This window comes from Porcisia hertigi, chromosome 36 (genome assembly GCF_017918235.1).
Source record: "Porcisia hertigi strain C119 chromosome 36, whole genome shotgun sequence".
Taxonomy (NCBI): domain Eukaryota; phylum Euglenozoa; class Kinetoplastea; order Trypanosomatida; family Trypanosomatidae; genus Porcisia; species Porcisia hertigi.
The window spans coordinates 785667-812436 of NC_090595.1; the positions used below are offsets into that span (position 1 = coordinate 785667).

A 26770-nucleotide genomic window follows, 5' to 3' on the forward strand; every position below is an offset into this window, starting at 1 on the left:
TGCAGCGTGTGCGAGAAAGACAAGGATCACAGGCATCTGACCAGGGGGGCCACATGGAGCGGAAAAGAAAGGCGTCTGGTTGAGGGACACAAGCCCACACCAGAGGGAGAAGACGTAGTGTGGGTGCGACACATAAGCCTCTTACCTCTCCTTTTTCACGATGGCGCGTGCGCAAAAAAAAAAAAAGACATTGCATGTCAGACCGCTACAAGTGAAACCTCTGTTTGGGGGCCTCCTCTGTGCGGGCGAGGCGCGGGGGTAGGAGATGGAGGGGAGAGGAGGAGGAAAAACAAAAGGAATAGGAGCCTTCTTTTGAGTTGAAAGAGCAAAGAAAGCAAGCGTGCATGAACGAGCGCTTCTGTACATCCAAAAGAGAGAGAGACCAGGTATGTTTTGCACAACCCACACAATACACGCACACTCAAAAGGTACGAACAAGTGTGCTTCCACATAGAGCAGTAGAAAATAACGCAGAGTCACCGGAGGAGGGAGGAGGGGGGGAGGGACAAAAAAGGGGGGGAGATGAGCGCACCGTAGACAGGCGTCGGATATAGCACCAAAACAAAGAGGTTCGAGATAGGAAAATAACACCACGGGAAGCTTCCAGAGAGGGTATTGCTGAACCAGCCACAGACACCGTGGAACGCGGGGGGGAGAAGCATCGGACGACCGGTCCATAGACACTTTTAGCCCTCACAAGGAGACTGCTGGGAAGAAGCGAGTGCCTCTGAGAAAAACAGACGACGAGCGCCAGGGAGTTGTTTGGCCCAGGCAAACATCTCTCAGCAGTCCGCCTTTCTATTTATCGTTGCACTTCAAGTGCAGGCCGTCCACATTCCACCCTTCTCCTCTCTCTCTAGACCTGCACGACACTAGCACGATCTAGGGGAGGAAGGCCAACGGCACGGCAGCGGCGCTCGTACTCCTCAACCATGGCGTTCATCTTCTTCTCCACTCGGCGCATTTCAAAGTGGAGGTCCTTGATGATTTGATTCTTTTGCTGCACCTCGGCGTCAATCTCGCTGGAAATCAGCTCCATTGAGGCCGGCTCCAGGCCCATGGCGCGCAAGACACCACTCAGTTGTGCGTCGCGCTGCTCCAGCCGCGCGTGTGCCTCGATCAAGTCCTGATGTAGCGAGTTATTACGCTCGGCTACGACGTCCATTGCCTCTCGCAAGGCAGACTCAAACTTCGCGCGCAAGTCTTCGCGCTCGTTGTAGACGCTTTTGTATTGATCCTCTAGCGTTTCCTTCTCCCGTTGCAGTGTGTTCAGCTGCTGTTGAAGCAGTCTATATCGGCTGCGGGTGCTACGGAGGTTTTCCTTGTCCTGGATGTGTTGCTGCTTCTTTGCTTGAAGCTCCGCCACCTCCTTTTCTAGTTGCTCGAGTGGGGCCACGAGGTTCTCGTTTTCCCTTTCGATTTCGAACATTACTCCCTCGTTGTGATCATCGTTTTTCTTCATGGTGGCAATCTCATCCTTGAGTGATTGGATAATTTCCAGGTTGTTCTGCGTGATGTGGTTGTAGTATGTCTTCATTTCTGTGAACTTGTTTTCGTGCTGCTGAAGGAGGTGATTGATGTGGAGGTTGTATCGCTCTTCAGCATCTTGAACCTCAGCCCTGCGACGCAGCTCCATGTCCTCGCGCAGCGTGCTCAGCTTTGCCTCGTACGCGGCCTGGAGTCGTGCAACCTCCTTTTCATGGTTGCGCCGCTTCGTGACCGTTAGCATATACTGGTGTCCATCGCGCTGATCCATGATACGACTTTCCTGGGACTCGCGGGCAGACTGCATGCCAGCTATGCGCTGTTGTCGCTCTGCCTCGATCTGCTGCACTCTCTGCGTGTGCGCCGCCTCAGCCTGCCGCAGCACCGCATCACTCTCTTCGCGCAGCTGCTTCACGGAGACCCTCTGGTCGTAGAGGAGGTGACGGACCTTCTGCTGATAGACCTTCATCTCCATTTGATGATCACGTTCCACCTCCTCCAGCTCACCCTCCGCGTTCTGTAAAGTGAACCGCGCATTTTCTAGCTCCTTTTTGGTGATGTTCCACATGTCGTTCACCTTATCGCGCTCTGCTTGGAAATAGGTGCGCAACTGCTGCGCCTTTGCGAGAACCTCGTGGATGTCTTCCATGTTGCGTAGCTCCGCCAACGGGTCTGCAGGTGCGCCGCCACCCTTCTTGTCCTTTTTCGGCTTGCCGCTTGCGGCGGCTGCCCCTATCTTGGGTGGCATCTTTTGTTCTGTTCTTGTTCGAGGAGGGATCCTGCGACCAGTTGGTATTAAAGATGTTGAGCTGATAACGTTGGGAGGTGAATCAGATGATGCTGACAACACACCCTTTTCCTCAGAGTGCTTCTTCGATGTGCGTGGCCTCCCCTGATGAACACCGTTTTGCAACGAGTGGGATTCGCGCAGGTGTTGACTGGGAAGGAAATTTGCAGAAATGAGAGTGAGTCAACGCCCTCTCCTCGCACAACCACAACCACCCAAAGGGAAACGCGGAGTACGGATATGCCGCAAGAAGTAAAGTGTGAAGCAACCACAAGGAGGAGATGGGGGTGGTCCGCGAAAGGGAGAAGAAAGCGAACCGATGAAGCATGACGTTGAGTCTTTTCTGCCGGTTTTGCGTCACTCTCCTCGGATGGCTGAAGACAGCGGCGGGGGAGTGGCGAGTGTCGTCTTCACCTCCCCCTCTCCGAGAAGGCGTGGGGCAACTTCAAGGGAGCGAAGAGAGAACCCCCTCAACGCATTTTCTCCATTGGAGTATCAAAAGTGTAGTCGGTGCACTGGGGAGCTCCTCCGTGTCTGTCTAGGAGAAAATTCAGCTCACCGTTTCTTTTTGGAGGCAAAAAAAAAAGAGGTGTGCAGGACCAAACGCACACAGCACTCGGTACCGTCTCCACGACCCCCCCCCTTCCCCACTGGGCCCCACCTCATCGATAATTCGAAAAGACAACGAGTCAGGACACCAACACAAAAGAAATAGCTCCGTGTTATCACACAACTGGTGAGCTCGCGTGCGCTATTGAGGCGTTGGGCAGCCGTACCAGAGAAGATAACAAACGCAAAAAGGGAGAAGGGAAACCACAGCGTGACACAACAGAGTTGAAAATCAGGGAAAGCGACGTACGCACTAACACGCATGCACAGAAACACAGAGAGGAGCAACGCAAATCACCACGGGTGGAGAGGGGCGTCAGAGAAACAGACAACAACTGAAAGGCGCGCAGACAGAGGTCACACGCAACCCCTTTCTCCACACACACACAGACACATAAATGACACCATCCGTGAATCAAAAGGGGGTATCCTTATGTGTTGTGGCCCCAATAGTTCCCCCGCCCCCCCCCCACCACCCCTTCCTCCCCCTCCACACCCCTATCAACATGGTACACATGTACACGCGTAAGCGTGCATACACGCCCCTCTGTGTGTGTGTTTGTGTGTGTGAGAGAGCTGTTTCTTGAGACATGAACTTTAATGGCCCTCAGAGAGAAGTCATCGCGCGCTCTTTCTTCTTCTCTAGGGAACTCTGCTCGGCTTTAATCAATTGCTTGATCTCTACAATCTTGCTATAAATATCCCGCCAAGACTCACCATGGGCAGCCTCTGCCGCCCAAGACTTGAGCTCGCGCACGCAGTCAGCGAACTCTTCCTGACGCCGCTTTGACTGCAGCACGGCATCAGCAACTGGACTGACGTAGGTCACACGTTGCAACACTGCCTCTCGGAAGCACTGGTAACCCAGTCGTAAAGCCTGGGCCCGCTGAGCAAAAGCGTGCACTGCACCGGGCAGCTGCCCAAACTCATTCGAGAGCGCGTGGCACACCTGCTGAGATTCTTTTTGGATTGCGTCTAGCTCGCTGACATCGCGCTCCTGGCTGCGTTGCGCCGCGAGGTAGCGATCGAGTTCCTGCAAGAACTTCGCGGCATGTTCTGGGTAAGTCGAGTACTTCTCCACTTCTACATCTAGGGGTGACTCGGGATGGATCTCGAAAATCGTCCTCGATAGCCGCTCCAGTGTCGACACCTGCAGGTAAAGCCACACCTCCACCGTTTCTAACAGAGCTTTGTGAACGGGAATTATATTTGCTTGCACGTACTCGCGCACGCCATCAAGCAGCACGGCAAAGTTACTCGACATGGTCGAGTAGTTCTCGGCCAGGGTTGCACAGTACTCCTGCACATGATCCGGCCTCTTCATCGCCTCCAGGTTCGTCAGCTGTTGACGACACCACCCCGTCAGCTTAGCGCACTCCGCGTAGAACACCTTCAGTTTTGCGTCCCGCGCTTCGCGCATGGCCTCGCCTCGGCGGACGTGATCGCTGGCCTTGGCAGCCAGATCAATGACCTCCAGGAAAAGTGCTTCGTCTTCATCCAGATACGTCTTCGCCGGCAGGTTCAGCTGCGCGGTCTTGACCCGAAGGGTCTGCAGCATACTCTCCAGCACGCCCCTTTTCACGCCCCATGACTTGGAATCAGTGAACCGCTGGTCTTGCTGACTTAGTCGCTCGTCACGGATGTCCTCGAGGCTTTTTGTCAGCACCGCCTTGAAGACAGAACGAGAAAGTGATAGATGGTTGTGCAACTCTGACAGCAGCTTAGCGTACGCAACAAACTCTTCGACTCCAACGACGCTACCGGCAGCTTTAGGCTTGCTGTGGTGGCTCTCCGCATCCGCCTGCATACGCGCCTTCTGAGCCCGCAAAGCGGCCACCTCGCGCTCTGCGTCATTTGCGCGGTCAACGGCGCTTTTCACCTCGACCAAGCTCCCGTCAGCCGAACTCAGATCCTTTATGCTCAACACGAACAGGTCACTTGTTTCTTTGAGACGCAGGACCGTTTCACTTTTGGAGGCGGTGGTGTCCACTTGCTCTCTGTCTACTGCTGCCTGGTAGGAGTCACGCATTGTATCAAGGAGCTCGGCAAGGGAGCCAAAGGCGCTGTGGCTGACACTTGTGCGCCGCATTCTCTCTCCATAAACTGCTTCTCTCGTTTGATCCCTCGCCTTCCCCCTCCAGAGATGTTATGCGCGTAGAATACCGGTCGAAGCGTTCTCCGATTTCTAAAAATCTAAGGAGCGAAGAAAGACACCAAAATCCTGCGCTGGGCACACACACACACACATGGCAGGGCAAGCAACAGTTGGGGGGGGAGGGGGGGTGCAGAGAGGGGGTGAAGGCAAATATGAAAAGTAAGAGAGCGAAGAAAGAAGAGGGAGGGCAAAGAAGACGAGGGGCAGGAGAAAAAGAAATACAAAACGGAACGATGCGAGAAACCGTTTCTTGGAGAAACACGCAACCCGGAGGAGCAGCAATGCGTGGTGTTTTTCGCACCCCTATAGGGCCAGTAAGTGGTGTATGTCCACGTGATCCGAGGAAGCAAAGTGCGATGGTGTCTGACCGGGAAAGGGTTTCAATGCACATCTAAGGGGGAGACTTCTGTTGACACACACCCTCTCGCCAGGTGCGATAGCTAGCTGCCGGGTGATACCCCTGAGCCCTTCCAAATCAAAGTGGATAAGTACACAACGTTGTTGAGCTTTGGGGGTGGTTAAGCCTGAGACTGGGCAGCGAACGAGGAGATCCGACGCACATAGAAGGGGGTCTGGGAAGTGGCGAAAGACAAAATCGGACACAAAGAGCCCCCCCCGCACACTCGTGACAAGCCGCTCACAGGAAACTAAAAAAACATCTTCGCAGTGCAGACGGCTGACAGCCAGTCAAACACGCACATACAGAGGCGTAGCAAATGTATCAGGTGAAAGAGTGGGAAGAATAGGGGAGAAAGGGAGCGTGAAGCGAAGGAACAGATGGAAGGGGGAGAGGGGCAGCCACCACTGCCGCCTATTTAGGCAGATACACTGCGTGCTACTTGGCGGGTGCACACTCCCCTTCGCACTCCCGACGCTTCACATACTTGACAGCTCAGACTTCCTGTTTACTACTATGTACAGCGGAAACAGAGATGTGCGCGCCGAGCAGCGAAGGGAAGCAGCGGTACCAAAACGTCACGGAAATCACACAGCAAATGACGCTGAGTCCACAAACACACCGCGTAGGTAACGCCGCGAGGAGGGGAGGGGAGGGGAGGGGGGGGCACTTAGAGTGCGGAGGCCCGAGCTCAGAGCTGAGACTTCAAGCGTGCATTCTACCTGCCACGCTCCACCACATCCTGCTGCAGACCCCACTTTTGAAAACATCGTCAGCGTGATGCTCCTCGGGATGTTGAGGTGGGTAGTTTAGTTGTTTGTTTGTTTGTCCCCCCCCTCCCCCATGTTTTGCGTTGGTGGCATTGGAGGTGTGTGGTGTCGCTTCCCGCCACTCTTTCCTTTTGTTTTTGCCTTCCGGGGCTCGTGTGTAAAATAAGCGGGAGACCCAATACGGGAAAAAAATAAAAGAAAATCAAAACAACAGAAACCCTGCAGCATTGCCTGCAGCGCACACACGCACACACCCTCACGCGAGGAGGAAAGGAGAAGGGACTCAAAGCAGGACAGGAGACGCGTCATCTAATAGCGGATCGCACAGCAGAGAGACGGAGAAACTGTGAGCTCGTGAGAAGAGAGACGCGAAGAGGAAGGCGGGGGCAGAGAAGTAAAAGCAAAAAAGGGCGGGAAACAGGTGAAGCACACGTCCACATACATTCCTTCTCACCCAGGTCTCGTGCCACCACCAACATAATTGAGGATCATCCCCCTCATCCCGTGATTTCTCTGTGGATGCATGCTCCTTGTCTCACAGTCGCCTTAGATCTTGGCCAGGTCACGCAGACGGCGGACCGTGGAGCGGACGGTGCTGTTGTTGGGAGTGCTAAGGGTGTACGCGCCACCAGCGACAGTCTTGCTGCAGCCATCGCAGCGCCAGATGCCGACAGCCTTGCGGCGGAAAGCGAACTTGCCACAGAAGGAGCAGAAGTGCTTGGCGTGCTGAGACACCTCAAGCTTCTTCGCGCGCTTACGGGGGTTGGCGCCGTAACGGGTGCCATAGCGACCCATCACGCCCATCTTCACTGTACGCTTCGCCATGACTTCAGCAGGAAACGGCTGTAATACCAGTGGAAAAAAATATATATATGCGTGCAGGTATTTGAGAGTTATCATTTAGCCAAAGATGGTGTCACGATCACGTGTGTCATTGAGCATGGCACGGAGACACAACACAGCGCAACACAACACACAGAGCGAAAGCGAGAAAGTACATGAGATGTACAAGATTATGTGCGGAGGGAAACGGAACGAAAGTGTGGAAAAAAAAACGAGAGCCAGGCAAAAGTAATTCAGAATGAGAGAATCGATAAGATAGAGGGCGCCAAAAGAGGCACACGTCTGCTCTGCTCTTAGCATGAGGTGAGGATAGAAAATCAGAGAGCAAAGTCACTGCACCAACACCTCCATAGAAAGAAGCAGAAAAGGAGAGGGGCACAAGAAGAATCAGCCGCACTTTCTGCGTGTTTCTTCTCTCTTGCTTCCGCACGTTGTGCGAGGTGTCTATGCCCTAATGAGAACATTCAACGCAAAGAATTCGCAATACATAGGAAAAGGTGGAAACAAGAGAGGAGAGAGAGAGACCTACGTCAGTCGACCGTATTTCAGAGCATTGCAGCAGCCACTCCTCAATACCTCTGAGACTCACCAGACGCCTTTACATGTGTGTCTTAGACGGGTGCATCCCTATTCAGGTGCTTTCCATTATTTTTTGCCTCATTGACCAAGTATTAGTTTTCCTATGTAAGAATGGTGAAAGGGGAAAAAAGACCACCGCGAGAGCCCCCCCCCTCCACTGAACCTCGGTTCACATCAGACGCACTAACGCACTCATCTCATCGGGAAACTCGCCCAGAGCAGCCCACAAGGGGTGATAATTTCATTCCCCACACTGATATGAACAACGACCTCTCCGTGGGATCCGCAGCTCCACTTCCGTGATCAAATCACCCAAGTGAATAGAACGAGAGCCCGTTCAGAAAGGAGCAATAATAAAGGGAGCGCAATTATTTGTGGGTGCTAGACTGCCTTCTTCATATATTTTCTTTTCTTCAATAGTACGCAACCGAAGAGAAACACTGCAAGAAGGAAGGGTAGCGCGAGAGAGGGAAAAGAGACGAAAAAGAAAAAAGGGGAAGACGAGGACCAGTAAAGACGACTGTGGCGTCACATCGTCATATAAAATGTAAAAAAAAAAATGGGGCGCTCAAGAACACATATACGAGCTGCCTGCTTGCTGCTCAAGCACAGCAACAACTAGAAATAGTATTAGTAGCAGACGCCGCAGGTATGGTGTGATAAAAGGGGGGAGGGCCTAGAGCGTGGCCAAGGGGGGGGGGAGTCGCAACAACCACAAAAACACTAGTGGAGCGAAGATGATAGCATCACGGAACACACTGCATAGCAATCAAGCGTCCTCACTCCCATCGGCCACCCAGAACTAAAAACCAAAATCTTCAACAGCGAAAGATATGTACCGGTTATTCTTCGTGGTCATTGTGTGTGGCTGTGGTTTTCTACATAACGCGGCGAAGTCGGCAAACAGTTTCAAGTAAATCGTAAAAGCAAAACAAAACACAGAGTAGACGTTTGAGTCCCAGAGCCGATTCTTGAAGGGGGCAAAACGGCTTAATTGGCCTCCTATTCCTTCCCATGGAAGGCGGAGGCCACAGCAAGAGTAGCAGAAATACAATTCAAGATAAAGAAAAAAAGAACTACTACAGCGGTGACACCAGCCCCCCTCCTATTTTCCGCCTCTCCTGTTCCTTCACTTGTTTGATTATCACGCCCTTCAAGCCCTCTGCCCCCCCCCATCCGATGCCCTCTGCTCTCTCCTCCCCCCGGCTCTTCCGTACATCGGAAGCAGACACAAACAGGTTCCACTGGACCCCTTGAATCATAACCGGTCCAGCTGGAACCCGCATGATGCAATGAATGATGAGAAAAGTACGTGGGCTTGGAGTGGAGCAGACGCGGTAGGTAGAAACACCGAGTCGGATGTGTACTTCGAGACGCAGCGGCCCTCTGTTAAACGAATACACAGAGGAGCAAGCGGGAACGCGAATACACGTTGGCTTTTCATCTCCATGCGGGTCCATAACTCATAGGCTTCTGGTCACTTTAATAATGAAAAGCCGAACGAGTGGGAAAGGAGTACAGCGTTGGCTGATGAGCGATTTCCTAACGCAGCACACACACACACACACTCAAGTACACTGTATGGCCTAGATGTATACCATGAACTGAATCAGTATAAAAACAAAAAGGAGAGCAACAATGAAGTGGCGTATCATAGCGGGTGGCGAAGCATCGCTCGTAGGGTCCTCGGTCAGAGGGGCTTGGGAGGCCGGTGGCGACCGTGTCCGAGTTGCCCCGCCTGGTGGTACCGCCTCCTGATCCGACCGCGTGGTGTTCGCCGGTTCCAGCCGACCACGCATGCGGTTAAACCATCGTGCGGAGATCTGAGCCCACTCATGCCATGGCGCATAGTGAAAAAAGGTCCAGATCGCCACCAAGAAGATGGAGAATAGCATCCCTGTACCGCCACCAAAGAAAAAGATACCACTGCCCATGGTCAGTGGCATGCCACCGCGAATCACGTGAACATTCTGGAACTGATGACGATGCTCCGGTCGAGGGTGAGGCGGCGCACGATCAGCGCTCGGGCGAGGGTGGTGCTGATGTTCACCTGCCTGCCTATGTCGTTGCGAAGGCGCCTGGGCGGCATGCCGTGCGTCTCGGGCTGGGCAAAAGCAGTAAGCGCTAGGACGGCTGAAAAAGGCCTCCAGCCCCACGTCAGCGGTAGCGGTCGTAACATTCTCTGCGGTGGCGGCGGCAGCTTCCGCCGTCGTCGGTGGTGCGCAGGCGCTGCCTTTACTACCGCCCGCCTTGTTCGACAACTGCCGGCCCTTGCCGTACAAGGGAATGATGTCCCCAGCCATTCGCTCATCGACGCGGCCTTTGCAAACTGGGCACTCTGGCGTTCCAGTTGCACTGTGGAGCCAGTGCTCGAGGCATTCCCAGCAGAACAGATGGCCGCAGCGGGTGACGACCGGCTCTGTGGCAGTGTCGAGGCAAATGGCGCAAGAGAAATCCGCAGCAGAGGCGCTGGGAGACGACATCGTTACCAGTCAGGAAGGGGGGAGAGAGTTGTTGCTCTTATGGATGCCTGTGTGGGACAACTGTCGTGCGACCAGTTAAACGCAAGAGAAGGGCTGTACCCCAACTCGGCGCTGGCTGAGGGGCGCTTGGGATAAAGAATCGGGGAGTCCCAAACACGGGAAAAAAAAAACACCGAGAGTAAAAAAAAGAAAGGGGGTTGCTTCAAGCGAAGCACCTTGACTCGCAACGCCAAACGTTGATCCCCCTTCCAAACCAGGGTCACTCAATCAAAATGGGCTAGGCAAGGAAAAAAACACCCCTCCAATGTAACGGCGGTAAAAAGGGGGGAGGAGGAGGAGGAGAGAGTGGCAGAGGTAAAGATGATAGGAGGAAATAAAGACGCAACGTTGCAGAAAGGGGGAGGGGAAGATACCAGGACTAAAAAGATGAGCAGCGGCAAAAGCGGACCCCAGAGAAAACTTTCGGGCAGCGCATTGGGGGTGGGGTGGGAGGGGATGGGGAGGGGGAGGGGGGGGGGAGGGGCGCAATGTTTGTTATGGGAAATCCCCACGCCTGCGTGGCTCTGTGACGCAAAGGTTTTCCTTCGGGAATGAAAACACCACGACGAGTACGTGACAAGTAAAAGGCTACAAAAGGACGAGGGTAGAGGAGAGAACAAAAAAAGGGGGAGAGAGAAGCCACACAGTGGTATGTTGTAGTAAAGAGAGAGGGAAAAGATCAGCAGCACTCAGACCACCATGGGGGGAGAAAGAAAAAGAAGCAGGAACTGCCGGTAGACAGTGGCGCTTGCTTCAGTTAACACAATGTGGGAGGGGAAGTTGCAGAGTATGTTCTCTGTACGAGAAAGTGGAGAGGGTGATCCTTTGACCGATCGAGTATGTTTTCTTTTTCGCCAATTGTTTTGAAACAGCAAGCAACGGGAGTAGGAGCAGAGGACCAAACAAATACGCAAGGAACAAAAAAAAAACAACGAAAGGAGAAAAGGTGATACGATAATATACCATTGGTTTGGCACTGTTAGCAGCAGCAATGATGAGGATTTGAAAAAAAAAAGTGGGAATAAGCGAATAAAGGGGTAACGAAAAAAAAATAGGCGGAGACGAGGCGGGCAGAGAGGAGGTGTAGTCAGAGGCGATACCGTTACGTGAGAGAAACAAGTGGCGCATTAGACGACGCGTGGTGCTGCTTCTTGTTCAGATCACTCGATGACAGAGGCCGGCATAAAACGGTGAACAAGGGAAGCCACGGAAGAGACAGGGAGGGGGGAGAGTTTAAGAATAAGGACGTCACCTTTCCCATGGGGTGCCCTCCCTTTGCCGAAATTGAAAATCGCTTTTTAGCTTCCACAGAGACGGAGGCGGTAGACGGTGCGCTCGTTTCAATATTTTTTTAGCCTTGCCTTGGAAGGGGGATGTGTGATAGCAGTCATATAATGCAGTAGTGCGTTGAAGGGGTGAGGTGTGGGTACCCACACCTCACCCCTCTTGAGGTATCGGAAAAAAATGACGAACAAAGAGGGAAGTCCGGACGGAAAAGAGACACCACTGGGAGCAAATTCAACTACATGAGCAACACCCGCCTCTGCATGGACTCGGCTCCAACAAAATATGGCGAGGGGAGTCAAGTCTAGGATAAGGCGGCGTGTGTTTGCATCTCTCTTGATCCACACGCACTCTTTCAGTTTTGGCACCTCCATCAGTCGCTGAGACACTTTGGGGATAGAGAACTGTTACCGCACGTGACATTAGCTGTGTAACCTTGGAGAAAAAGAGCAGCACCCCGACGTACACGTGTGCAGTGCGTGTTTTCGGTATCGCTTCCAGTAAGCAGCTCACTGTTCTGCTCAGGTCCAACAGAGAGAGCCCCTTAGATTTGTGTCGTACAGTCCGCGGGGAAGGGGGGGGGGGGCGACATTCCTCTACGCTACAAGCACGTCCACGCCGCTGTGTGGCCGCTTCGCAGCCACCATCATCACCTCCACGCCCCGCACCAGCAGCACACCAGCAGGAACTGTTTCCTGTCGCAACTCCTTTTCCTCCACCGTGTGCCCAAAAATTTGCCGTGGACCCACCCTTCTCTGTGCGTCTCGGCTTGCTCTCGAGCTGGCGTTTCATGCACGGGAGAGACACCTCACGCGCCACTAGGAGAACAATCTCTGGGGGGTGGTCAGCGTCGTTGTAGTCACCCATCGGGTCCGTTGCTGAGTGCAGGAAGAATATCAACTAGTTGCCAGCCCAGCTGCCAAAGCTGGTCTGTCGCATCGCCCGTCCAGCAGCACAGACGGAAAAATAATAAGAGTACCAAGTGCCGCACACTGCGCACGCCACGGCAGTGCAGTCGACACATCGCCAAGTGGTTTACCCGCGCCACCACACGGACACCTAAAACAACATCCACGCACGTCGCAAAACTGATCACCCTTAGTTCACTCGCCGTGTGAAAAGAGTCAGCAAATCACGCACACAAGTACGACAGTGTAGCCGCCGATAGACTCTTTAGCTGGACGGACGCAGCTCCCACTAGAAGAGCTGGAGGTGAATAAGCCGTAGCGGAATGTGTGAGGTTGCCAGGGGCACCACCACCACCACCACCACCACCCTAAGGCGCCAACGATGCAGATCCTATGAGCGTGAAACACTTCGAGGCATCATTGAGACCATGCCGTCCTATTACCGCCGCCTGCAGTGCCACGGTGAGAAACAGCAGCAGAAGCGCAATCTGCATCAGCAAGCTGCTCGAAGACGGAGCGGCACAGCGCTGGGTCCGCTGCTTTCATAGGGCGAGCAAGCAGGGACGCAGTTTGAGGTGGTGATTGAGGGAGAAGAAGAGATGACATCAGCCTGTGCGCGCGTCGGGGAAGGGGGGGGACGAGTAAAAAAGTGAGAGAAATTGCGCCTCCCCATCAAATACAGCGGCACGAGAGCTAGCGCAAGGAAAATTACAAAGGAGGGAATCCGTGTACGCTTGCCAGGCCCCGTCACACAAGCCACACGAGGAGGATAAGGTGACGAAAAAAATTTACCGTCGAACCCCGAAAGACCTACCGGATATTCAAGTGCGCCAGGCTATGCATGCGCATCTGCGTCAGCCCCGCATCTGACCAACAAAAAAATGGCGACCAATGTTAGTCGGCGGTCCGCTTAGAAGAAAACCTCGCTCACGAATCCTCAGTACATCGTCGACGCAACGGCATGTAAGGCAAACGGCGCAAGAAAGAGAGCAAGGAGGAAAACAAATCAGATGTGGAAGAGTGATATCGGAGAGTGACGAAAGAAGCATTCGAAAGAAAAGTGTGCACGCCCTGGGAGGGAGGGGTCAATGAAGGAAACCAACTGCCACCGAACACGGAGCTAGTTGTGTGGGTGGGTTGCGTGCAATGGGAAAGGCAAGGTGGGCGCATCTGTCTCCAACCTCCGACCGCGTCGGCGACTCGAGGACAGCCAACCCTTAGCGCCCGCTTGTTGCCGCTCTAGATAGGTGCAGCGTTGGAGAAATATATACCGAAAAAACGTGACACGAAAACGGAAAGAGAGATAAAAAAGTATGCGTTAAGCTCGGAAAAAAATTAGAAAGTGTAGAAGAACAGAAAAGTACGTGATAAGGGAGAAAGGCTTGACACCGGGATACAGATATGACTGTGGTGAAAAAAAAAGGCAAACGCCCCGCAGGTGCTCAATCACGCTGCAGGCAATTAACCTTCTTGCCAGAACACACTCCTACTTAGCAACGCCTTCTCTCTGGAACACCTACGATGTTCTTCTAGAGGATTTTTTGTGCTTATCCTGCGAATTAGGTCAACTGTAAAAAAAAAGGATCCTCACTAAATCACTGAACTGTGCCCGTTCCGGTTTGTGGGAGTGTTTTGGAGTTTACACACAAATGTATATGTGTGTGTGTGCGCGTGTGTATGCGTGCTGGTGCAAGCGCTGCCTCGTATGCACAGAAACGTAACATTGACCCTTTCACTTCCCTGCTGCTCCACAGCTCGCACACCAGCACACCCAATGTGAAGACAGTCAGGGGTCTGTGGAGACGATCGTAGTTGGGTGCCAGTCCTCCACTCTCTCGTCATTGCTCTTTCGTCGTTTCCCCCAGTGGAAAACAAACCAGCGAAATGTGGAAAGGGGGGAGACGCAAGAGGAATGGGGGGTGCAAAGTGAAACCAACATAAGAAGAAACAAAGTACTACCAATCTTCTTCGTGCAGTGAGGAGCATACCTCGTGAACAATACATACACGCGCACAGGGCAGAACAGAAAAAAGCACTGGAATCTCAAAGGGGGGACATATGAGTCGATCAACATTAGCAGCAAAAAAAAAATGAAGGGGAGAAGGGGGTGGGAACAACGCCGAAAAAAACAAAAGAATCGAAATAATTAGTCTCCATTGCGTCTACTCTGCCGCACAACACTGTTCAGACTCTACCATTTATATCACGCAGAGCGTCACAGGACTCCAACGGGGGGGGTGAAGCTTTCATACAAACACGCATTGGAGAGAAGGTAACCCAGTCACCTGAGCAGAGCCTCTTCCCCATTGCCTGACATCTGCTTCGCAAGTCACCGCACAGCCGTCCCCCATTATCCAGGCCAATACATGGCGCATCCCTCAGCTTAGCTCACGCCCCTCAACTAGTGAGCTTCCAAGGCTGGATGAAATACATTCGAGTCAAAACAGTGTTTTGCCGATTACACAAATGCCACAGACGCCCTTCCTGTCGCAGATATCAACGAAGCCACACCGTCCAGAACTGGAAGAGCGACATCAGTGGAAATACGTCGCTTCTACTCCCGAACACCACGAACTCTTGATTCTGTCTCCACAGCGGACGGTTGTGCATTGACATGGATAGGGCTTTCTGGAAAAGAGGAAAAGGGGCCGAATATCAGCGGGACGATTTTCACTTGAAAGTGAGGGTAATAGAGAGGGAAAGGTTGGAGCCGAAACACAAACCCAGCATCAGAGCGACACCCGACAGCATGGCGGCAATGGAACGCTCGCCGGCGTAGTGTAGTGTTGGCGTGCGTGGGCAGTGGATGCAGGACATCGTACCAAAGTAGCCGTTGGTCAGCCCAACCACGAAAATGAGGACGTACGGCAAGGCCACGCCGCTGATGATGCCGCGCACGCATAGCACCAGCGGCGGAATGACTAGGAGGCGGCCAACAGTACCGAGAATGACGAACTTCGGCGGCGGGCGCAGCGTACGGATCATCAGCACAATACGTGCCAAGAAGTCACCCGCGTTGTACAACGCCACAACCAAGGTCATGTACCACCCGTCGTTCGTTGGTACCAAGAAGAACACGCCAGGAAAGATCAATAGGGACGTGAAAAACACTGTGAAGGAGCAAATGAGCATCGGGTAGATACGGATGAACACAGACCACAGGGAGGCACGAAGCATCTGCTCCGTTGACGTGATGTTCTTCGTCTGATCAAGATCCACCATCTGATCCGCATCACCGGTCGCGTCGAGCACGCCGCCCCTCTTGACACCCATGATCTCGCTTTGCACCACACGCACCTCGTCACTCTCTTCGAGAGCAGCCTCTTTGTCCTCTGCGTTGCATATCACTTCCGCAACATCACCCGTCACAGGCTGGGAGTCGCCGTTCGCATTCTGCCGCCTCTTCTCGGATTGGTGTCGCAGCGCGGCAGCACGGAACTCGGCGATGTACTTATGTGCAAAAGGGTTGCGCTGCAGAAGGATGATTTCCACGACAGCTATCACTTGAATACCGATACCAATACCGAAATAGATGCGGGAAATGGTGAGAACTTGGTGGTATGTTGTACCCATCGACACTCGCAAAATGATCTGAATTAAGGACATGAGTAACGCAACCACGGTAAGACCCCACTGCGCACCATTCATGAATTTAGTCGGAAAGGGGCCGACAAGGGCGTTCGTGCACGAGTCACACAGCGCTTTAGAGAAGCCGCCCAATACCGCGATGAGCATGATCACTGCTATCGCGCCATCTTGCGACGAGATGGTCACGGCAGGCACGATGATAATGATCAGCAGCTCCAGAAACGGAATACCAAGGCCAAGGAAAAGACGAATGCTGATGGGAATCGCGCGCATGAACTTAGTCAACGAAATCACCTCGGTGACGACCTGCGTAGCGAACGTGCCACCATAATAGAAAGTGTTCGCGTTTTTCCAGAAGTATGGCTTCTCAGGCGTGGCGTCTGGAATTCCCGTCGCGTAGATGTAGTAATCGGTGACAAAATCCGGGGCAGACGTGATAGCACTCGTCACCATCATGATGGACATACCAAGCAACAAAAATGTTAGATACGTGTTGAACTCGGCAAACGAGTGGAAGCCCAGGCAATACCATGGAAGTGGATGATGGCTCCCTCTCACCGCAGTAGCTTGACCCGTCATCTTTCCTGCTTTGACTCCGTCCAGTTGAACAGTCAAATGCACACAGTTAGCTCCTCTTGATTGGCCAGTGCGGCACCGTGAGGGAAAAACAGGGAAGCCTTCGCTTTAATGGCGACCTGTTTCACCTCTTTCACTTCTTTGTTTCCTTCTCTGAAAGTATGGAGTAGATCCTGCGTATTCGGTAGCACGTTGGGCTCTTTATGTTCTCTCTGGTGAGGCGTAGGGCTGATTAGATCGCTTGGAGTTGGAAATGCTCTAAACCTTACACTTATACCTATACAGGAACGCAGACATCGCAGATGACGACGACGACGACAGGTATGAAGGAGGAAGGAGAAGTGGGGGGGAATGAGGTGTGACGGTGGAAGGGAACAGACAGAACGGGGAGAGAGTAGATGAAACGTAGCGTACCGATTGAGAAATCCAGAGAATTGTCAGCTGCGTGGAAAACGAGAGCTGAGTGAAACTACACACAGAGACAATTAGCTCGATACACGGAACCTGGGTTGGGAGTAATGCATGCTGGGAGTCAAGCATTCGGTAAATGCACCCGCCCCCGACAGGTGTTCTAGATACCTCTGCCTCACAAGAGGAGAAATGTCACAAGGGCAAAGAGTGCACATGCGCTGTGTACTCAAAGAGCGCGTAGAAGTCGTCGCGCTATGGAAGCGCAACCCTTGTGCTTGCCTTCGTCTCCAAGTGGGGAGACTGAGAAAGGCGACATACCTTTCTACATTTGGACTTGTGTCACCACGGCTAAACTGTGCGCTGGTCACAAATTTAAAAGAATACTCAAACTGGCAAGATGAACAAAAAACGCGTGTGCATGCGTTTTACTGGCTGTGTGTATTGTGTGGGGCCGTTCAGGAAAAGCATATTCATAGCGGCAGCACTTCCCCCCCCCCTACTGCTAAGAGACCTTCAACTGGTCACAACTTCGTCATCGAGAAGTCAGCTGCGAGAGGAGGTAAGCGAATCGAGATAGGGAAACAGAGACCAGTAAGAAACATTGTAGATATGTAGTGTCAATGCTGTGAGATTTGCTCCCCCCCCTTTTTTTTTTTTCGTCCTCAAACGCAGAGAAACTTTCGGATACCACGCACGTCCTCGTACATGGCAGTTTCTCGTGACAGTGCCACTGACTTCTCTCTTGCCAGCTGCACCAAGGTATGTGGTATACCAGCCATCATTGCCACCTCCACACCGTAGCTGCGTGCACAGATGCCGCGTACCAACCGATACAAAAACACCACGCTAGACACGCATGAGCCCGGTGCGCAGCTGCGGCTCGTGTCGTCGGCGTCTTCGTTCACTAAAGCAGCCACTGTCTGGGACTTTAACACAAAGTCCATGTAACCCAGCTGCACTGCACGTGCGGTGGTACCGGCAGGAGTCTCTGTTGCCGTGCGCGCCTGTTCCATCGCAAGGGCGTGGTAGTGTGTGGAGAAAATAGTGAGAGGCGCTGCAGGCTTTATCGCCGATAAAGCCTGCAGCGTGGCGTAGGCGATAGCCATGCCGTCGTGCGTCGACGTCCCTCGTCCAAGTTCGTCGACGAGGCACAGACTGCGCGCACTTGCACTGTGCAGTATATCGGCAGTTTCGCTAAGCTCTACATAAAGTGTACTTTGGCCCTTGTGCGAGGCATCACGGGCCCCAATGCGGGTGAAAACACGGTCGACGGGTGACAACTGCATCTTGGTCGCCAGCACTGGCCCGCCTAGCTGGGCGAGGAGAACGTTAATGGCAACAGTGCGCATCAGCGTGCTCTTGCCCGCCATGTTCGGACCAGTAAGAAGCAGAACACGACCCTCCTCATCATCCAGGCTTACACTGTTCGCCACAGGGTTCTTTCCGGCTAAAAGGGGGTGGGTCATGTCACACCCGCGCACCACGGCGACATCGTGTGCATGCGCTGTGCAGAGCTGTGGATAACACACCGTGGGAAATACGCGATGAAGCTGCGCCAAGTTTAGCAAACAATCCATGTACGATAGGGCCCGGGTGGCCGAAAAGAGGCGAGGAAACTCATCGCTAATGCGGCTCGCAACGCTGGACAGCACAGTTAGCAAAGCCGCGGCTTTCATGGCGGTGGCCTCCTTATGAGCTGCCACGAGCGCTTCTATGGAAGACACAATATACTTGACGCTTTTAGCGTTCCGTGCCCTCTCTATCATTCCGACAGGCGTCATCTTCGGAGCATCTGCCACAGCAACTTCAATCAGAAACAAATCTTTACCCAGATCGGCGAAATGCGCTTGCGCGCCTCGAAAAACATCTTTTTGTAGCTGGAGACGAATGTCGTTGAGCCTTGACTCGATATGACTTAGCTTCGCGGTGGCCGCATCGAACGCGCTCGACGTTCCCGGTGAGGGAATCAACAAACCACTCTCCTGAGCTGCCTCGCGGTCAAACAAGCCTTCAATGTGTTTGGTGCTCATCTCCGCGGTGGTGATGTCCTCTAGAAGCTCCCCTAAAAGGGCTGGAACGCCAGAGCCCTGCTCAGACGCCACCTCGCGGCACCGTGCGAGGAACTGCTTGCCCCACCCAACCATCGCGCTGAGGGCTTGAACGGAGGAAAGAATAATGCCGAGGTTCTTTTTGTACTGCACCATCGGATCGACGTAGGCAATGCTTTGCGAATTGTTCTGCTTTATATCGTACAGGCGCGAGAGAAAACGCTCGAAATCCACCGACACGATCGACGAAAAAAGGGACAGCCCCTCAGCGGTGCGGGAACGCTTCCCCCCGACTACCTCGCAAGACTCCATTTCATCCAGAGGGTTCACCAAATTATATCGCACCAAGAACTGCACTGCGTCCTGGCGCGCCGCAATGACTCGCGCGCTGGCGGACGGTCTCAGCAGCCAGGCGCGGAAAAGTCGACGTCCACCGTTCGTCTTGCAGTGATTTAGACACTCATTCAGCGAGTGTTTTTCGGAGCCGTCATGTAAGTTTGTCAGTATTTCTAAATTGCTCAGGGTGTTGGCATCCAAAACTAGACCTCTGTCAAAGCGGCGCTCATAACCAATAATGGTCAACTTTCGGCTAGCTGCCTCGTCTAACATTAGATTTATTGCCTCTGAACCGCTGTCGGCGGGACTCGCTTCGGACAAGTGTGCCGTGTACTCTGTGGCCACTGAGAAAATAGATATGTCGTCTATGAGACAAAGGAATGTGAAATAGCTCGCCATCACCTCCTCTGCGGTTTTTATAGTGGTTTTTGAAGAACTGCAGTGTGCCTTGCTAGGGATATATTCAACAGCGAATCCTTCGCCCTCAGCCCACTTCGTAATTTCGTCGCAGGTGCGCTTGAAAATCTTCCTCTTTTCAATATCTTCAGAGATCCCATTGTCCTCTGCCATAATGACCTCCTTTGGATTCAGCTGCTGCAAGAGAGCGCTAAACGTGCGCAAGGTGGAGCTGTTTAGCGCTCCGTCCATTTGTTTTTCTTGTTTGACGCTGAGAACCGAGGAAATAGCTTCACCGGTACTCTGGAGCGCTGTGTTGGTAGACCTGCACGCGCAGCGATACGCAACGCGCCGTGACAGATCAACGGCGAAGGCGTCAATTTCAACCTGTCCATTCTGAAAAACCGGGATAAGAGACAAAACAAACACCTCCCGATGATCGGACAGCATTGAGGGATCCTTCACCGTGCCTGGGGTCAACACCTCGACCAATTCACGAGGGACAACCTTCGCCTTCGGCCCTTGTGGCTCGTTTTCTTCTTTCATCTGTTCGACTCGACCCACCTTGTACCCACGAAAAACAAATAATCTGGCCCACTCATTGTAGCTTTGTTCGGGAACACCAGCCAACCGCATTTTTCCGCGATTCGTTGTATCAAAGACCATTTTCAGGCCAAATTCCCGATTTGCAATCACCGCATCGTAGTCATAAAGCTCGTAGAATTTGCCCTTCTTGAAGAAAACGACGATATTGTAGTGCCTCGACTTGATGTCCCAGTATTGTCTTTCCATGCTAGCCATTGCATCGAGATACTTCTGAGGAATAGAGAGAGTTGAAGGTGGGGCGGCGGGGTCAATCCCTTCGAGAAAGGGATAAGTGAAGCTCACAGAGTACACATCCGCCTGACTATCCACAAGAGCCATTGAAAAAAAAAAACGCGGGGCAGCCCTTATATATGTGCTTGTCTTAGAATAACTGCGCTATAGTACATAGAAAAAAAAAAGAACTGCTAAGGGAGCCGAGAGAGAAAAGGACTATTTTCGCCAAGCGCACATCGTTAATTCCACAGAATAAACCGCTCACTTTGGATTTCAAGTGAGTCATTGATCTGTCAGACCGCAAAAGAGAGTGCAAGCACAACTCCTCACACGAGCCTTCATACCCTTTCCAATCGGGGGATGATCGAAGTCGAACAAAAAAGTCCTGCATCGATTCAAAAATATGTATCGTGAAGCCTTTAGCGGTGCATAGCCTGTTTTCTAGACAATCAGCCGACTGAGTGCGATCATCTCACTCGGCAATGCACCGGAAAAAACGGCGATGAAATACTCTTTTCTGTATCCCACAGTCATAGCTCTGTAGAGCAGACAATTATTTTTGAAGAAAACCCCATCTTTCAAATCCGCTATAGGAAAAAAAAAGTGCATGCCCATCCTGTGACACAGCCAACAGAAAAAAGGATCAATGAAAGCTGTAAAAAAAGAGGGCATAGAGATTCATCTATCCATACTGAAATGCACCTTTCTTCTGGAGTAACAATAACCAGCCGTAGAGCGGAAAAACCCACGCTCCTCAAGACAGACCTCCTGCTTCTTGTAGCCCAGATCCCTGTTAGAAATACTCACACGAGAAGGTTAAAGGGTACTTTTTGACGACGACGACCGGAAACTGTAGGAGACAGGGAGACGATGCCATAAAATAAGAAGTCTGCCTTTGCAATAGCCAAGGCGCTTTCACCTTGTGAGCCACACATCCGCCAACACTGGAGTAGATTATACGGGACGCTTTCAAAAAAACTCAGATGAAATTCCGCGGGGCCAGAAAACGAAAAAAAAAACAGGCATCAGAAGAAGCTAGCGCATCAAACTCACTCTTAAATATAAGTTAGGAGAAAGTATCACCGCACCGCGCTTGTCGTGAAAAAAAGAAACACTTGTTGTATATCATGTGTTTTTTGAGTTGACGTCTAGAATCCGAATCTAGAGTTTTTTCAGTTCATGATCAAGGTGTAGGACAGTTGCCTGAAAATACCAGCAATGAAATGATGATGAAGCCCCTTTCAAAACAAAAAGTCTTGAGGGAACAAATGCAAAGCAAAAAAAAATGGCGAAACTTGAGCAGAAAAGCACTGAAGAAGTCTCTCAGTCTTATTCGCCGAAAACAGTCAAATACCATCGCATACAAAATTTATCCGTCGAAAAAAAAATAGATGAACATATCATAATCTAGTTTGCCAGCGAGCAAGCAAAAAAAAAAACTTTTTCCAGGAACAAAAAAGGAAGCCCCCGTCTTCACGAGACTCTCTCGAAAAAAAAAGAATGTAAACACATTCTTTTTCAAGCAGCAGCGAAAAAGTCCATAAATTTTCATGATCATATAAAAAAGGGGAATTTTTCAGTCTTTGTGGGCAAACTATTAGAAAGCCCCACGCACGCCTAATCAAAAAAACATGGTTTGTAAGGTGCTCAAAAATAAACCGAGCTTAGCACTCGGTGCGATCCCGGCGCCCAAATTCATGTGTTCCATTCAATTCTAGTAGAATCTGATCGCACTTACTCTCGGGGTTGTCATTAACACACGAAACACCTCTAATACTTTCGTTACCGTTTCTCAATAGCTGCTCTACTATGTCTTTTTTGACAGCGTATACCTCCACAGATTCGACAACCCATGACTCCGTCGAGGAAAGGCGCGGATTTTGAAAAGTTGTACAACGCGCCCCATAAGAAGCGCCGTTCTCAAGCCATCTGTCGATAAACCAGCCAAAGTATCCTGGCTGCCCTCCCATCCCGATGCCAATCTTCTCCTCGAGCGGATGAGTATCGAAAAGATACATGAAGTTTGAATTTATGGACGAATGGGAGTGATAGATTTCTCCTTTAGTGCTCACCCCATCTGCGCCATCAGCGTATGCGCGGAATACAAAGCAGTTCATGTTTCCGAAAAAAACATTGCTCTGATTAGCTGGTGCAGCAATGGTGTGCTGCTTCTGTTTCTCACGTGTAGCCCTTGTGGAAGCCGCAGCTGCGCGTCTGGCGTTTTTCTCCCGCGTTGCAACAGTGAGCCAGTCGCTTTCGCAGAAGGCCCCGAGAACACGGGGGCTTCCTTTCACTTTAATTACAATTATTGTAGGACCCTTTTCTGTAATTCGCTGTACAAGTCTCTGGAAAGACTTGCCATTTAAACGACTGCTATACAGTAAATACCATTTCGTGTCCTCGGAAACTGTGCCGCACCTGCAGGATGATGGTAGGGCATCCGCCAAGTGAGCTGCCAGTTTGGGGGTAAGAACCAACATTCCCCTTTCAGAATCGTTGACACCCACAATTACAGGAGATGACAACAAAGAGGTCTCTGGCAAAGAATTCACTTCTTCGTTTGTGGTGCCATTGTCACATCTGTTGACTTCACCACCTGACAATAATTTGTTAGATGACTGGCCCATTGCTATAGTACCTTCATGAAGGGAAGGACAGAAAAGGGAATTTTTGAGGAGGACTTTAAAAGGTTATAACGCGGAGAAGGCTCATGAACTGCGTTTGCTGACGCGCGGGGGGGGGGGGCTGTAGACAACAAACCACTTCTCTGTGCTGTGACAGGATACTTTCGGCAAGGCACAAAGTAACCTCGTTCCTCTGAAAGAACAAGCAACATCAATGAAAGGGTGATGTTCAAGGAATCCTCTGCTACTTGAAGTTTCTGAGCATGAGCAGAGAAACCGCTTCCATTTTCACGGATGTCTCGTGCCAAGACCGCCTGCCATAAGAAAAGCAATTGTTACAGGAAAGGTCGCATGCGGAGCACCTGCAAACAGAGTTGTTCACAACAAGAATGCTGGGGGGGGGGGTTGTGCGGCGCCATGTCTGCTGTAAAAGGAAGGTCAAGTATACTAGACGCAAAAAGAACTGTTGTCCCCCTCTTCGCCCCATAAGCAATCCTGACTGGATCTGTACTTGTCAACATTCGGGTTTGTCCCTCTCCACCCCCCCCCAAAAAAAAAAGCTTTGAAAATGAGGAGCAAGGTGATATGGAGGGAAGGGAGGTCCCATGCCCAGAGGCTGTGTCATCTTATAGGTCAGTTAAGAGGCCAACAAGTGAAGGAGGACTGTGAGCTGTGTTCTCTGTGGTGGGGAAACACCAGCTAGGGCCTGAAGCGGCTCTGTTGGTGCAGTAAACAACTGCATTATTGATTTATGAGCTTGCCTGCCCTTTGATGCCTATACCATGATTGAGTCCTCAGGAGAGACTCCGTGTTTTAGCCATGCGGTGGATGAATCTCCCCAGTTTGCCTAGGCTTTTCCACACCGGTTAACAAACTCAGGAAAACAGTTTGTATAAAACCAATGACTACTTTGTGCTCAAACACTTGCATCACCGGAGACCTTGCACTCATGAACTCAAACTCCATCTAGTCCATCTAGACTTCACCCTCCACTGTGCCTGCCTCTCTCTCTCGTCTATGTATATCAACGAAGCCGTCGCGGAAGTACCACAGTAAAGACTGCTTAGACTTTTCTCTCTTCTGTTATACCTCTCAAAAGCAAGGCATCGTCTTTTCCCTCCAAAAAAAAAAAACGATCTCCTTTACCAAAGGCTAGACAAAAAGGGAAGATGGCTTCCAAGACTATTCTTCTGTTCGACGTGGACGGCACCCTCACGCCGCCGCGTAACCCAGAAACCAATGACATGAAGGAGACGCTGTTGAAGGCACGTAAAGCTGGCTTCAGCCTTGGGGTTGTTGGAGGCTCCGACTTTGTCAAGCAGAAGGAGCAGCTGGGTGACTCGATCCTCAATGACTTCGACTATGTTTTTTCCGAAAACGGTCTACTGGCGTACAAGGAGGGCAAAGAATTCCACCGCAACAGCCTGTTGAAAACTCTTGGTAATGATAAAGTGATGGCATTTGTCAAAAAATGCTTGCACCTCATTGCCGACTTGGACATCCCAGTGCAGCGCGGCACCTTTGTGGAGTTCCGCAACGGCATGTTTAACGTGTCTCCCATTGGCCGAAACTGTTCACAACAGGAGCGTGACGAATTTGAGGTCTTCGACAAGGAGCACCACATTCGTGAGAAGCTGATCAGCGACCTCAAGAATGCCTTCCCGGACTACCAGCTCGCATACTCCATTGGCGGTCAAATTAGCTTTGACGTCTTCCCTAAGGGGTGGGATAAGACGTACTGCCTTCAGTTTCTTGGTGACTTTGAAACCATTCACTTTTTCGGAGATAAGACCTCAGAGGGTGGCAACGACTACGAGATATATACTGATCCTCGCACAGTAGGCCATTCGGTGAAGACATACAAGGACACTATCTCGATGCTTGAGACTCTCATCCAGGAGTCGCAGTGAATCATTCTCAACCATTTTTTTACTGACTACCCAAAACCACGCCCCCCAGGACATATTTCTACAAAAATAACTGAAAAACGGATTTCGCGTTACATGGTGCTGATGTGACTCACTTTGGTTTTTGTTTACGTTTTTTTTAATGAGTTCTCTGCTGTGCAGGCAACTACACATATATTTATCATCTATTCACCCGAACCCCCTCCCCCTTCGTCTCTTTCAAGTCTACTATTTTGGCTGAAAATGTATGCAACAGAAATGAGGAGAATCCAGTTGTCCCTTATCTTTTGTACAGCGCGCGGCTACCGCGAACCCCCCGTTTTGGACAAAATGAACTTTGGAAAAAGCAACACCGTGACTTCGAATAAAAAGTGTTTTGCTCAGAGTGCAGTACTTCCCTTTACTGCTGGCGCCACCTGATTCGTGTCCTGAGACCACGAAATAAAAAGAAAGTCCACTAGTATAGAGTTTTTTTCTCTTTTTCACCGCGTGGCTCTTGACCCCTCCACTCGGGATGGACTCACACACTTTCATGAAAGATGTCCCAGTACTCACACCCTCCACCTCGCTACCATCTCAAACGACTGCCTTCGAGGAACCCTCATTATATTCTCCCTGGTGTGGCTCCTCTAGCTTCAAGCCTTCCCTCCCAGCATGGACGAATGCTCTTCAGCGTGCACTTGCTGTGGTATCCGCTTTTGCACCAAGTGTTGGGATTCCACCAGAGTTCAAAAGCTCTTCAATGGAGAAGTCCCTCTCGAAAGTGCAAGCTCTATTATTGAAAAACAGCAGCAAAACGAGCGACTTTCTTCATGCTCCTTTGCCATCATCGGGAGAAGCACGGTGAGCTGCTGTATCGAATGCATGCGTGTATTCGAGTTCGAAGGGCCAATAAAATCGTGCGCAGATCACGACTGCGCCAAGGCTCTCAGTTTCACCATCAGCGGCCTCACTGTCTTTCAAAACGTGCTTACTGAAGAGCAGGAGACAGCATTGATTCGCTACCTGGATAATCCCCACCCTTTTCCGCAATGGAAGGAATCACAGAGCGGTCGGCGCAAACAAGACTACGGACCAAGGCGAAACTTTAAAAAAAAAAAGGTGAAGTCTGCTGAGATACCGGCGATGCCCCTTGCGTTCGAACCACTTTTTGCTACGATCTCATCCATGACGTCACACCACACTGGTAGAGCATATAAGATTGCGGAGGTATCTGCGCTCGAGTATGTGGAGGGGAAAATGAGTAATTTCGATCCCCACATAGATGACACGTGGTTGTGGGGAGACCGTATTGCTGGGCTGAACCTAAACGAGGCGTGTGCAATGACGTTTGTGAACTCGCACGGTGTGTGCTGCGATGTCTACTTCCCGCGCCGCTCGTTTTTTCTCATGTGTGGAGATTCTCGTTACAAGTGGATGCATGGCATTAGGCCTGAGTACATTAGAGGGCGACGGGTTTCTCTGACGTTCCGGGAGTTGTCCGACGAAATTCTCGCTGACGCTAAAACGTCCGAAATGGTGCTTTCTGCTGCTTCAACTTTTGTGTAGCGTGCTCATATGATGTCTGCCAACGAAGGAATTGTGCTTATGTGACAGCGTCGGTCTCGATGACTCTCCAGGACGTCTCAAATTGTTGCGCAGCATCGTCTTGAGTTTCCTCAGCGAATGATGTGACTTTCATGATGATAACATTTGGAAACAATAAATTTGCTGCCCGAGGTGATAC

At 51.5% G+C, this 26770-nt stretch overlaps 9 protein-coding genes across 9 annotated transcripts; 2 read left to right on the forward strand and 7 right to left on the reverse strand.

Annotated features, from left to right (window-relative positions):
• Positions 1–856: 856 nt before the first annotated feature.
• Positions 857–2233, reverse strand: JKF63_00183 (uncharacterized protein; the record flags this gene model as incomplete). The annotated part of the gene is made up of 1 exon (XM_067896235.1): positions 857–2233. One exon carries the CDS (start codon positions 2231–2233, stop codon positions 857–859), a length of 1377 nt encoding a protein of 458 aa, XP_067752392.1.
• A 1255-nt stretch (positions 2234–3488) lies between these two features.
• On the reverse strand, positions 3489–4970 carry JKF63_00184 (uncharacterized protein; the record flags this gene model as incomplete). The annotated part of the gene is made up of 1 exon (XM_067896236.1): positions 3489–4970. One exon carries the CDS (start codon positions 4968–4970, stop codon positions 3489–3491), a length of 1482 nt encoding a protein of 493 aa, XP_067752393.1.
• Positions 4971–6749: 1779 nt separating this feature from the next.
• On the reverse strand, positions 6750–7028 carry JKF63_00185 (uncharacterized protein; the record flags this gene model as incomplete). The annotated part of the gene is made up of 1 exon (XM_067896237.1): positions 6750–7028. One exon carries the CDS (start codon positions 7026–7028, stop codon positions 6750–6752), a length of 279 nt encoding a protein of 92 aa, XP_067752394.1.
• A 2183-nt stretch (positions 7029–9211) lies between these two features.
• Positions 9212–10108, reverse strand: JKF63_00186 (uncharacterized protein; the record flags this gene model as incomplete). The annotated part of the gene is made up of 1 exon (XM_067896238.1): positions 9212–10108. One exon carries the CDS (start codon positions 10106–10108, stop codon positions 9212–9214), a length of 897 nt encoding a protein of 298 aa, XP_067752395.1.
• A 4901-nt stretch (positions 10109–15009) lies between these two features.
• Positions 15010–16506, reverse strand: JKF63_00187 (uncharacterized protein; the record flags this gene model as incomplete). Its single annotated transcript, XM_067896239.1, has 1 exon — positions 15010–16506. The coding sequence occupies one exon, from the start codon at positions 16504–16506 to the stop codon at positions 15010–15012; it is 1497 nt and encodes a 498-aa protein (XP_067752396.1).
• Positions 16507–17576: 1070 nt separating this feature from the next.
• On the reverse strand, positions 17577–20618 carry JKF63_00188 (uncharacterized protein; the record flags this gene model as incomplete). The annotated part of the gene is made up of 1 exon (XM_067896240.1): positions 17577–20618. One exon carries the CDS (start codon positions 20616–20618, stop codon positions 17577–17579), a length of 3042 nt encoding a protein of 1013 aa, XP_067752397.1.
• A 1559-nt stretch (positions 20619–22177) lies between these two features.
• On the reverse strand, positions 22178–23140 carry JKF63_00189 (uncharacterized protein; the record flags this gene model as incomplete). Its single annotated transcript, XM_067896241.1, has 1 exon — positions 22178–23140. One exon carries the CDS (start codon positions 23138–23140, stop codon positions 22178–22180), a length of 963 nt encoding a protein of 320 aa, XP_067752398.1.
• A 1166-nt stretch (positions 23141–24306) lies between these two features.
• On the forward strand, positions 24307–25047 carry JKF63_00190 (uncharacterized protein; the record flags this gene model as incomplete). The annotated part of the gene is made up of 1 exon (XM_067896242.1): positions 24307–25047. One exon carries the CDS (start codon positions 24307–24309, stop codon positions 25045–25047), a length of 741 nt encoding a protein of 246 aa, XP_067752399.1.
• Positions 25048–25698: 651 nt separating this feature from the next.
• JKF63_00191 (uncharacterized protein) lies at positions 25699–26592 on the forward strand (the record flags this gene model as incomplete). The annotated part of the gene is made up of 1 exon (XM_067896243.1): positions 25699–26592. One exon carries the CDS (start codon positions 25699–25701, stop codon positions 26590–26592), a length of 894 nt encoding a protein of 297 aa, XP_067752400.1.
• Positions 26593–26770: the final 178 nt, after the last annotated feature.